The sequence below is a fragment of the Amphiprion ocellaris genome, chromosome 4, assembly GCF_022539595.1.
Source record: "Amphiprion ocellaris isolate individual 3 ecotype Okinawa chromosome 4, ASM2253959v1, whole genome shotgun sequence".
In the NCBI taxonomy this organism is placed as follows: Eukaryota; Metazoa; Chordata; class Actinopteri; family Pomacentridae; genus Amphiprion; species Amphiprion ocellaris.
In genome coordinates, this window is record NC_072769.1 from 5,627,498 (window position 1) to 5,640,138 (window position 12,641).

Genomic DNA, 12,641 nt, shown 5'->3' on the forward strand with positions numbered 1-12,641 from the left:
CAGTCACAACACCATGGTAACTGATGCTGCACAGTTAGATCACCACGGTAACCGATGTTATGTTTAGAGTTGGCTGTCAGATGACTGTGTGGACAGGTGTGTTGGTGTCTACCCGTCTCAGGTGTCCTGTGGGCGGAGCTCTGCCTCCCTGTGTCTCCTCTCCACCTCCAGCTGTCTGGTCAGGATCCTCTGCTCCTCCAGCAGCTTTAGGTTCTCCTTCTTCCTCTCCAGACGCTCCAGATCTCGAACCACACCTTCGTGGAGACGCTGAACGGAGAGAACCAGAGAGACGTTACCTCTAAAACCTCTGAAACCCTCCAGGTGTCCAGCTGGGTCTCTAACCCAACCTCCAGGACTCATAAACCATCTTCCATATCTCTAACTTGTTCTTCTACAGGTTTTATGACCCACAGTAAGAAGCTGACACACCTCAGATCAAACTCGTCTGTTTCCTCCACTGTTTTTTCACTTTCTAAAACACTTTTTTGTTCATTAAACAGTCAGAAATAACACGGAGAGCTCAGACTCATGACTGTTTGATACACAGACAAACATTTAATTGTTCTCAGCTTTCAAATTAATCTCCAACTTTTAATAATCAGTCAATGTTCTCTGATTTCTGCTCCTTCAGTGTAAATATTTTCTGGTTTCTTTCCTCTCTGACAGTAAAACTGAAGATCTGTGGATTAAACAGGACATCGGAGGAAACTCTGATCCGCATTTTTCTACGTTTTAGAAACAAACAGCTGATTGATTCGACCAGAAAACAGCCAACAGATGAATCAACATCTGAACATAATGAATCGTATTATTTTTTAAGCAGGAACACAAACATTCAGTTTCTCAGATGTGACGTCATGGTGTCTCGGACTGAAGGGCAAACAAAGCTGTGACGTCTTACTACGTCACAGTAAAAGGTGAAGGAGTCAGATGATTATTAATACTACTATTTCATTTGTTCGTATTTCCTGTATATTATAGCTTCACCTATTTTGATACGTTTATTTTTTACGAATTTTAACATGTGGTGAATAAAAGAATCTAATCTAATTAAGCGTTTCCTGCTGCAGAGGTCATCTGAAGCTTTTATTTTGAAAAACTCGACCTGCCGCTAACTGGTCGGTCATCTGAAGCTTTTACTTTGAAAAGCTCAACCTGCTGCTAACTAACTGCTAGTTTGACAGAGTTATTTTCTGTGTTTTAGCGTTTTTAATTTAAACGCGCGGCTAAAATTCGGCTCGGTGCCAGGTGATGAGCTGCAGTATGTCCATTAGACACCGTGAGGTCTGACTTTAGTGGATAAACCAGCCCGTTAACCATCCAGTGACCTCCCCGGTCCCTCCAGCCGCTAGCTGTAGCTAACCGTTAGCCAGCTGCTAGCTCCAGCAGACCGGTTCGGTCTGGACCGGGTTACCTGTCTGTCCCAGGACTGTTTGAAGTGGACGGCAGCCACGGTGCTCAGAGTCAGAACCACAGAAATTCCCAGAACCGCTTTGGAGGCCGTAGACATCCCGGTGGTGTTAGCTTCTCGTTAACCCGCTGCTAACTGACGCCACCGCCGCTTCTTCTTCTGCTGCAGGTTTACTGGCAGCAGCGACACGGGGCCGAGCGCCGCCTGCTGGAGGTCCTTGGGTCTGGTCCCATCTAGGTTCTTGTCTGGTTCCGTCCAGGTTCTGGTCTGGTCCCGTCCAGGTCTTGGTCTGGTCCCTTCCAGGTTCTGGTCTGGTTCCGTCCAGGCTGAGAGTATCACTGAGTCACAAACAGGATAATCCACGTTTTAATGTGACCTTCAGCTGCTTCTGCTCTGTGTTTTGTTGTTGTCATGGTAATGAAGAGAAAACATCTTCATAAACTCACCAGAGAAGTCCAGCTGATTTTACTAGCGCTTCTATGGTGAGTTTAGTTGTTGTTTTGATAAAGCCCAAAAGATAGTTCACATTAAACAATAAGATAGATAGATAGATAGATAGATAGATAGATAGATAGATAGATAGATAGCTAGATAGATAGATAGATAGATAGATAGATAGATAGATAGATAGATAGATAGTGTTAGGACTTATTTTTTAAGGTACTGCTAGCTGAATATGGAATCACAGGAGTGCCACAATAAAATATAAATAAATAAATAAGGAAATAAATATGTAAATATAAAGAGAAATAAATAAATGTGGAAATAAATGTGGAAATATAAAGAGAAATAAATAAATGAATGTGGAAATATAAAGAGAAATAAATAAATAAATGTCGAAATATAAAGAGAAATAAATAAATAAATGTGGAAATATAAAGAGAAACAAATACATAAAAAGGAAAATTTTGTCTTTGCTTTTCCCTTTTCTCTTTTTTTTTCGATTTTGTCATTGTCTTTTCCGTTTTGCATTTGCCTTTTCCTTCTGGCACTCCTCAGTCCACCAAGTAAAAACAAAGACAATAGACTCTGCTTTCACTTGGTGGACTGAGCTGTCAATCAAATGGCTCTGGGCGGGGCTTTCTGTCCAGGGTGGGTAGTCGTACCTGATCACAGGATTCCTGCCTGACGCCAGCTCCTAGCACGGCTGAAGTCAAGTGATGGCACCGTGGCGCTTCGGCTGATTCTACCAGCAGACACTGAAAGGGCTCTGATAGTTTGGTAAGTTAATGTTTATTTTCTTATTGGTGCCGGTTTTAATGCACTTTATATACACCTGTAGTGTCAGATATAATTTGTACCGTGCACTCCAGATGTCGATGGAGTTTATTTGTGTGTGGGTTGAGGAGTGCCAAAAGGAAAAGGCAAATGCGGAAAATACAATGACAAAATTGAAAAAAAAAGAGAAAAGAGAAAAGCAAAGACAAAATTTTCCTTTTTATGTATTTATTTATTTCTCTTTATATTTCCACATTTATTTATTTCTCTTTATATTTCCACATTCATTTATTTATTTCTCTTTATATTTCCACATTTATTTATTTATTTATTTCTCTTTATATTTCCACATTTATTTATTTCTCTTTATATTTCCACATTTATTTATTTCTCTTTATATTTCCACATTTATTTCCTTATTTATTTCTCTTTATATTTCCACATTTATTTATTTCTCTTTATATTTCCACATTTATTTCCACATTTATTTATTTCTATTTCCACATTTATTTATTTATTTCTCTTTATATTTCCACATTTATTTCCACATTTATTTATTTCTCTTTATATTTCCACATTTATTTCCTTATTTATTTATTTATATTTTATTGTGGCACTCCTGTGATTCCATAGCTGAACACTAAAATTGATATTATACAGTGGGTACGGAAAGTATTCAGACCCCTTTAAATTTTTCACTCTTTGTTTCATTGCAGCCATTTGCTAAAATCAAAAAAGTTCATTTTATTTCTCATTAATGTACACTCAGCACCCTATCTTGACAGAAAAAAACAGAAATGTAGAAATTTTTGCAAATTTATTAAAAAAGAAAAACTGAAATATCACACGGTCATAAGTATTCAGACCCTTTGCTCAGTATTGAGTAGAAGCACCCTTTTGAGCTAGTACAGCCATGAGTCTTCTTGGGAATGATGCAACAAGTTTTTCACACCTGGATTTGGGGGTCCTCTGCCATTCTTCCTTGCAGATCCTCTCCAGTTCTGTCAGGTTGGATGGTGAACGTTGGTGGACAGCCATTTTCAGATCTCTCCAGAGATGCTCAATTGGGTTTAGGTCAGGGCTCTGGCTGGGCCAGTCAAGAATGGTCACAGAGTTGTTCCGAAGCCACTCCTTTGTTATTTTAGCTGTGTGCTTAGGGTCATTGTCTTGTTGGAAGGTGAACCTTCGGCCCAGTCTGAGGTCCAGAGCACTCTGGAAGAGGTTTTCTTCCAGGATATCTCTGTACTTGACCGCATTCATCTTTCCTTCAATTGCAACCAGTCGTCCTGTCCCTGCAGCTGAAAAACACCCCCATAGCATGATGCTGCCACCACCATGTTTCACTGTTGGGATGGTATTGGGCAGGTGATGAGCAGTGCCTGGTTTTCTCCACACATACCGCTTAGAATTAATGCCAAAAAGTTCAATCTTGGTCTCATCAGACCAGAGAATCTTATTTCTCATAGTCTGGGAGTCCTTCATGTGTTTTTTGGCAAACTCTATGCGGGCTTTCATATGTCTTGCACTGAGGAGAGGCTTCCGTCGGGCCACTCTGCCATAAAGGCCCAACTGGTGGAGGGCTGCAGTGATAGTTGACTTTGTGGAACTTTCTCCCATCTCCCTGCTGCATCTCTGGAGCTCAGCCACGGTGATCTTTGGGTTCTTCTTTACCTCTCTCACCAAGGCTCTTCTCCCACGATTGCTCAGTTTGGCTGGACAGCCAGGTCTAGGAAGAGTTCTGGTCGTCCCGAACTTCTTCCATTTAAGGATTATGGAGGCCACTGTGCTCTTAGGAACCTTGAGTGCTGCAGAAATTCTTTTGTAACCTTGGCCAGATCTGTGCCTTGCCACTGAGCTCCTTGGGCAGTTCCTGCAACCTCATGATTCTCATTTGCTCTGACATGCACTGTGAGCTGTAAGGTCTTATATAGACAGGTGTGTGCCTTTCCTAATCAAGTCCAATCAGTTTAATTAAACACAACATGGTTCTACTTCTTCATTGGAGTAATGAAGAAGTAGAACCATCTCAAGGAGGATCAGAAGAAATGGACCGCAGGTGAGTTAAATATGAGTGTCACAGTAAAGGGTCTGAATACTTATGACCATGTGATATTTCAGTTTTTCTTTTTTAATAAATTTGTAAAAATTTCTACATTTCTGTTTCTTTCTGTCAAGATAGGGTGCTGAGTGTACATTAATGAGAAATAAAATGAACTTTTTTGATTTTAGCAAATGGCTGCAATGAAACAAAGAGTGAAAAATTTAAAAGGGTCTGAATACTTTCCGTACCCACTGTATATGAGTGTTATAATATTGATAATAATAACCATTTAATGTGCAAAAAATCTATGAGTTGTGCTTGACCTTTAAAAGGGAAGAGATGGAACTAAGCTCTGACTCGAAGCTCTGATGGAGTCAGACAGGTCAGGCTAGAAAGATACACCCGCGTACAAAAAAATGCTTCTTCTTCTGCACGTACACACACTAACAAAGATAGAGCTTTGGGCTTGATACAGAGCACATTCCTGCTTTCTTATAATCCATCCAACCATCCATTATCTATACACAGCTTAATCCTCATTAGGGTCGCGGGGGGGGGGGGGGGGGGGGGGGGGGGGGGGGGGGGGGGGGGGGGCTGGAAGCCATATCCCAGCTGACTCAGGTGAAGGCAGGGGACACCCTAGACAGGTCACCAGTCTGTCGCAGGGCCACATACAAAGACAAACAAGCACTCTCACATTCACACCTACGGGCAATTTAGAATAATCAATTAACCTCAGCATATTTTTGGACTGTGGGAGGAAGCCGGAGTACCCGGAGAAAACCCACGCATGCACAGGGAGAACATGCAAACTCCATGCAGAAAGATCCCGGGAAAGTCGGGACGCGAACCAGGGATCTTCTCGCTGCAAGGCGAAAGTGCTAACCACTACACCACTGTGCAGCCGCTTTCTTATAATGTATCAGTTAATTTTACTGAAACTGCTTGCTCAAGGTTGTTTATAATCCTCCCTGAGGAACACTTGCATCCCCCTATGAGACACCACTAATGACTACTTCACATCTCAACTAACAATGAAATAATACAAACTGGTAGAAAGCGGGAAAAAGTTTGCAGGAGGTTCTTCTTACAGGGTGTGGCTCCTGGGGATTGGATAAATTGTGTGCCAAGAGATATGGACATATCTGTGCACCAACAAATGGGAGAACTAAGTCTACACCATGGTTTATCCCCACCTTTAGCCAATCACATTTCAATATTTGAATTATATATTTGTGTTCTATAACCAATCACATTTCTCCATACTGTATAAAATGTTCTGTTGATATCAGACTTTATCCTTTTCTGGGAGGCTGTTCCAAACACAAAAGGTCCTTGTACAAGATTCTTTTGAGACATTGATATTATAAAATAAACAGCCTGAAGAGAAGTAGTTTGTCTTCTATCTCAAAAAATGAACACGCTTCACAATGGATAGATAGCTATAGATAGATCGATCCCTGATTCTCTTAGCTGGATTCTCCAGTTTCCTCCCACAGTCCAGAAACATGCCGAGGTTAACTGGTGATTCTAAATTGTCTGTAGGTGTGAATGTGAGTGTGATTGTCTCTGTATGTAGCCCTGTGATAGACTGTTACCTGTCCAGGTGAGCCTTCACCTTCAGTCAACTGGATAGACTCCACCCTCCGTGACCCTAATGAGGATTAATCAGTGTATAGATGATGGATGATGATGGATGAAGGTCGTATTAAAAGTGTTTTATTGGTTCCTTCAGGTCTAACAAACAAACACAGAACCAGCGGACAGATGAAAGCCAATTTTATTGATCAAGTAACAAATAGGACGAATGTTTCACTGTACATACGGAACCAAAGTAAAAATAAATAGTGTCACAGCAATAAATTAAAAGCGTGGAGTGACGAGTCGCTGCGTCTCTGAGGACGACATGCGCTTCGATGGCTATTTACACACATTTCACTTTGTACACGGTTTTCATTTCAGTTGTTTTCTGCCGACGATTCGCTTCACATTCTTCTTTTCACATTTCAACAATTTAAAAAACTAAGAAAGCAAAGAGCAGCGGCTGATTCATCAGAGCCTTCATCACAGCGTTGAGCCAACGTTCCTGGAATATCAAACAGAACCCCCACACGGACTCCCAGAACCCCCACAGAACCATTGGATCACATCCCGCCCAGCGTGGTGGACTGGTCCTTTCAGCTGTTCACTGGACTGGTGTTCTGGTCTGTTTGGGTCGGGGCTAACTATGAACTGAGTTTGAGTCTGGCTCATATGATGACATGAACATGAACCAGAACCAGAACCAGCAGCCCAACAAAGAGCTGAAACTCACCAACTTCTTACTTTGGTTTCATTAATGTTTCGTCTTTTTCTGTTCACGACAGCTAAATGTTTCAGGAATCGCTGAGAGCTGTGAGCCGAACCTGGAGCCTCAGATCCAGATCCAGGTTCAGATCCAAATTCTTCCTTCATGTGCATACAATCAAGGGCGGAGCACCGCAGCAGCGCCCCCTGGAGGTGACCGGGACACAACACAAGACACAAACGCTGCAGGTTCTCCGGCGTGTAGCTGCCAAACCGGCGCCGCCCGGCGTCCTGCCTGGAGGCTACAGCTTTCATAGTCCAGCTCCGTGTCCGACACACACACACACACATACACACGCGCACAGACACACACACACAGCAGAACAAAATCACAAAGAGCAACAAAAACTGATGTAAACATTATTTTAGGAAAAAACACACCTGAGACTATTTCATCATCGCTGCACTGAACCCCCCCATCGCCTCCCCACACCCCAACCTGTCGCTTCTTGATGATGTCACTGCCAGCCAGGTAAGTTCCTTTGTTCCTGTTGTCATGGCAACACTGAAGCCTCATCTTAAAGTTTCTGCAAGCATCATCGTTTCTACCCAATCGTGTCAGGATGAACTGTCCACCAGGGGGCAGCGCTGAGTCACACCTGGTGTCACCAGATTAGCTTCAATGTTCTTAACCTCAGTTAGACCAGCAGGAGGAACCATGACGAGGACACGTTCAACACCAGATCCAGACCCAGCTGACAGCAGACACCACGAGGATAGTGGGAAAGCGATGCCTAAACCTCTATCCGGAAAATAATCTGCATTAAAGCTGCAGCTGTTTAAACAGTTTGGAGTGGTCACACCATTCTACCCAGTCTGGAGTAGTCAGACCATTCTACTCAGTCTGGTGTGGTCAGCCCATTCGACGCAGTCTGGAGTAGTCAGACCATTCTATCCAGCTGTTTAAACAGTCTGGAGTGGTCAGACCGTTCTACCCAGTCTGGAGTGGCCAGACCATTCTACCCACTCTGGAGTGGTCAGACCATTCTATCCAGCTCATAATGGTTCTACTTTAGGAGGAAATAAAAATCTCTGCCGTGTTTGTGTGCCTTTAAATCACAATCAACGTGATGGTGGGGCTCTTTAGATGGAACATTTACACGTCTGCTTTACTGATGTTCCAAATTCTCAGTAAATTTGAGATGTTCCGTGTGAACGTTATTGTTTCCTGAAGAGGATTTTAAAAACGGTAAACTTATAAATATCAGCAGGAAAGGAGAAAGCCGACCAATGGCAGCTTAGATCTACATCTGATGAGTCAGACTAGTTTAAATTAAACCCGTGGTCAGAGAAAACTTCTGATTTATTGGTTTTCTTTCACCTGGTGTCCAGGACCTGGTTAGCCTACCATAGCACAAACTCTGGAAGCAATGGGCAAAACTGCTAGGTTAGCTTAGCTCCATCAAGAGAGAAAAAAATCACCTTCAAACATTTCTTCAGACGATTCACACCATTGTGGAAACTCGCTGCTGTAGCCTAGCTGGTGAGCTACTCTTAGCCTGCAAGCTAACTGCTAACACGCTAGTCATTTGTTCCTGGTGTTGTTCGCTGTTTCACTCTGTGGTGAGTTACTTAAGAGGGACAAAGCTCTTCAGTCTAGCAAGCTGACTGTCACTTAGCAAGTTATTCGGTTAACTAATGCTAATTTTTTTACAAACTAAGAGGCTCAAGCACTAGAGCTAGTTTGTTAGCTTGCTAACAAAATCAAGAAGCAGAGGTCCCTCTCTTTAACAGGCTAATGAACTGAGGATCTAGGGCTATTTTAAGACTAAATAACTGAAGAACAAAGCTCGCCAAGTACAACTATTACTATTTATATAATGCTAACACTTCAGAAACCAAAGCTAGTATGTTAGCAGGCTAACAACTCAAGAATCATCATCATTATCATTAATCATTGTTAGGACCTAGTTTTCAAGCTGCTGACAAAAAATAGCTGAAGCTAGTTTTAAGCTAATGATCTTTACAACTAAAGTAGTTTGCTAATAAGCTAAAAGAAAATCTTTAAATCAAACTAGTTAATTAAGAAGCAAATAAGCACATTAACGGGAGCTAGTTTGGAAACTACTGACAAAACCAGGAACTAAAGCTAGTTTGTTAGCAAGCTAATAACCTCAGAAACCAAAGGTAGTTTTTAAATACAAGTTCATAAACTAAAAAAAACTAAAATTAATTTGCTAACAAGCTAGTAAACTCTGAGCTGGTTACCTGCTGCTGACAAAATCAAAAACTAATGCTAATTTCTTTTGAAGCTAGTAAAATCAAAAACTAAAGCTACATAGTGGACAAGCTACTAAACTCAAAAATTGCCACTTAGCAACTCAGTTCTGATTTGAAACTGGTCAGTGGTGCAAAAGTTAGCATAAACTTGAACTCTGTGAAAATAGATACCAACGCATTAGGCTAAATCTATGCTAACAGGACTAAGAAGCTTGCTAACTTTAGATATAAAAGCGAACAACAAATATTTTTTATCTCTTTTGAAGGAGCTTGCTTAGCAGTTTTACCTCGTTAGCGAAGAAGATAACATGTACACTGATAAGTCAAAGCATTGTGACCACTAAAAGATACTAACAATTTGAGGTCTGTAGGTGCAACAGTATATTAGCCATTAGCTTAGTGGTCACAATAGACCGCTTTTCACTGCAGGAACTTGCAGGTCGTTTTAAAATGTCCAAGCCTTTGTGAGACAACAGGAATCTCTGCCTCTGCAGACGTTCTCCATACATGCTAACATAACAAACCTCCAAAGTTCTATTTCTGATGTACAACCGTAGTTATGTCCAGTAACTGCTATTTGTCTCATTTTTTTGCGTTTAGAGTTAACTTGGCGGTCAGAGATGTTGGATTCTACACCGCAGCGGAAACAGAAAGGTTGAAAGGATCAATTAGACGGGCTTGTTTCTGGAAACGTCATCTTTCATGGACAAAGATTCCGGCAGTGAAAACATCAGTGTGACAGATTGAAGCTAACTCTGTGCTAAGCTATGCTAAACCAGCACTGTGGCAGAGGAGGAACTGGTAGAATGAAACTGCTGCAGCTGTAATGCAGTAAAAACAGACTCTGTTGATGTGAAAACATGATTGTGTGTGAAGGAAACATCTTGTAGCGTTAATTCTACAGTAGACGGATGATCGGCTTGAGGAACCTGTGAGCCAGGTGTTTTCGGTTACCTGGTGATGCTGTGGAACCCTTCATGATGCAGGCTGGTGTACAAAAAGCTACTAAACATACAGACGGGCTGACATTGCACACTTCAAAACACACAGGACAGAAAACATTTCCCTTGAGAGTCCTGACACCTTCAGGCGTCGAGGGTAGAACGTCCGGCCGAAAAGCGCTGCTCTTCTGTGTCTACCAAACTACTGCTGCTACTGGAAGAGTCAGAGTGACTTCACAAAGTTCCCACGGATGGAAAGAGTTTTGATTGCTAAACCTACACAGACACAAACATCCCCGTTCCCTTTGTCAGGTATTCACGATTTAAGGTAGTTCAGGTGAAATCAAAACCAGAAAAGAAAGCATCCTCACGCTGAGTCCAGGTGCTTCGAGGATCGTCCAGTGGAAGCGGCAAAGCTGAATACGCTCCTCCGGCAGGCGGGACGATATGCTGCCAAAATCAAGATGGAACTGTGGGGAGTTCATTGGCCAGCGATGAATGACATCATCCGAAGGTGGCGACATCCAGACAGCACTTTTAACAACATGCAGCGAAAGCTTGGCAGGTCAGAAAAACAAAACCTCCATGAGACGTGTTGAACGAACCAGCAAGGTCCACAGAATGAAGGAGGGAAGAGGGGCTGCGGTGCGTCTGCGTAAGCGAGGCTTCTACCACTACAAGAACCGGCGGTTGGCGAGTCATTTAGCGCTCCGATACTGGAGAATGGCTGTAACACCGCGGGTTCGTTTGGACGTGTCTCCAGGCCCAGAGAAACCACAGCGTCAGCGTCGGCTGGGACCCCTCGACGGGTCCAGTCCTGGCAACCCGCACGGGGATCAGCAGTCAAGACACGAGTGCGAACCAATGAAATCTAGCCCAGGCACAAGTTTTTGAACCCCGCACCCACCCGACAAAAAACAACAAAAAAAACTTTTGGCTTTGTGGTTATTTACAGTGACGTCCTGTGGAGACAGTTTAAAGTCCCTCTGGTTTCCACAGGAGTGCAGGACTGGGTGTTGGCGACCCGGTGCCGGCGTCGAAGGTCAGGGTCAAGTCTTCAAGCTGAAAGGGGGTGGAGCTAATAACGGCAGTGAGTGAGTGTTTGTATGTGTAGTGATTCTCCAGTTCGCTCAACTGTTGTGTGGGTATGGCCCTCAACTAGCTCCGCCCCTCCCTCTAGCTCTGCCCCAGCTACTGGTGGACCTCGTTGGCGATCAGACTGTCCTCCCCTGACTGGAAATCCGCCTCGTTGATGCTGTTCCCTCCGTTCAGCATCTCCTCATCCTGGGACGACCCTCGGTCCTCCTCACTGCTGCCGCCGCCCGGCTCATCCGAGTTTGGGTCCTGGAGCACCTGGGCGATGTACATCTGCTGCTGCTGCTGGAACACGCGAAACACAAAAAGTTAGCCAGCAGGGGGCAGCAACACAACTCCCAGCAGGTCACAAAAACTAAACCACCAGGGGGAGACTAAATCCAGACACTGAATGAGTTTTTTTTGGTACAGACTGAAATGAAACTGTAGAAAATGTCCCAAACCTACCGATCAAATGTCAAGGTCTTGATCAGACAGTTTAAACATTTATTCTGTCCGTTTGAGATGAACCAATTATTCAGGTGTTCGTGTTAACTGTTGTTAAAATGAATGTGACTAAATTCCATCAAAATGTCACACTGTCAGAAAACGGCCTGAATTCAGTTTTAGCCAAAATCTAACATTAAAAGATGTGGATGACTCAAGCTAATTTGATAGCAAACTGCGCTCAAGGATTAGAGCTATTTTGTTAGCTTGCCAACAAATCCACCCAAAGCTCTACCTTTAAGCAATAAGTTAATAAACCAGGATCTAGAACTGGTCTGGTAGCAAGCTCAATACCTGAAGAAAAAAATCTTTGCTAACTCCTACTACTGCTGTTTATATCAAGCTAACAATTAAAAAAGCAAAGCTAGTGTGTTAGCAGGCAAATTAACTCAAAAAATACAATTCTATTGTTCATAAAAATGGGAGCTAGTTTGTTAGCTGCCAACAAAAATCAAGAACAAAAGCTAGTTGCATTATGAGATAATGGTATTAATGGCTAATATTGGTTTGCTAGCAAGCTAACTGATAATTTTATTAATAAACTCAAAAACTAAAACCACATTGTAACAAGACAATAAACTCATTAAGTGGAGCTAGGTTGCTGTTGACATTACCGAGAACTGAAGCTACTGCGTTTGTTAAGAAGAAAAATTCATTAAGTACATCTAGCAAACTCCAGACCTACACTGCAAAAACTCTAAATCTTACCAAGTCTATTTGTCTTATTTTTAGTCAGAATATCTCATCCCACTTGATTTAAGATGAATTCACTTAACAAGAGACATTTCAGCAAGATGGAGGGACTTGTTTTAAGACATGCATCTTAAATATCTTGCCAAGTCAAACAATCTTGAAATTCTCTTGTTTTGAGTTGAATTTTACA

General features: G+C 42.4%; 2 protein-coding genes across 6 annotated transcripts in view; both read right to left on the reverse strand.

Annotated features, from left to right (window-relative positions):
- Positions 1-117: 117 nt before the first annotated feature.
- On the reverse strand, positions 118-1,680 carry LOC111564583 (protein PET117 homolog, mitochondrial). The gene is made up of 2 exons (XM_023264246.3): positions 1,415-1,680; positions 118-267 (listed from the first exon to the last, which is right to left on the reverse strand). The coding sequence occupies exons 1-2, from the start codon at positions 1,508-1,510 to the stop codon at positions 118-120; spliced, it is 246 nt and encodes an 81-aa protein (XP_023120014.1). The 5' UTR covers positions 1,511-1,680.
- A 4,754-nt stretch (positions 1,681-6,434) lies between these two features.
- The window catches only part of LOC111564581 (CSC1-like protein 2), a 28,898-nt gene continuing 22,691 nt past the window's right edge, over positions 6,435-12,641 (reverse strand). For 4 of the 5 annotated variants that reach the window (XM_055010259.1, XM_055010257.1, XM_023264240.3 and 1 more), the window contains one exon: positions 6,435-11,557. In XM_055010259.1, coding sequence (XP_054866234.1) covers positions 11,369-11,557 — 189 coding nt within the window. In that variant the 3' untranslated portion in view covers positions 6,435-11,368. The remainder of the gene's footprint in view (positions 11,558-12,641) is intronic. The other variant, XM_055010258.1, reaches the window with a different exon arrangement.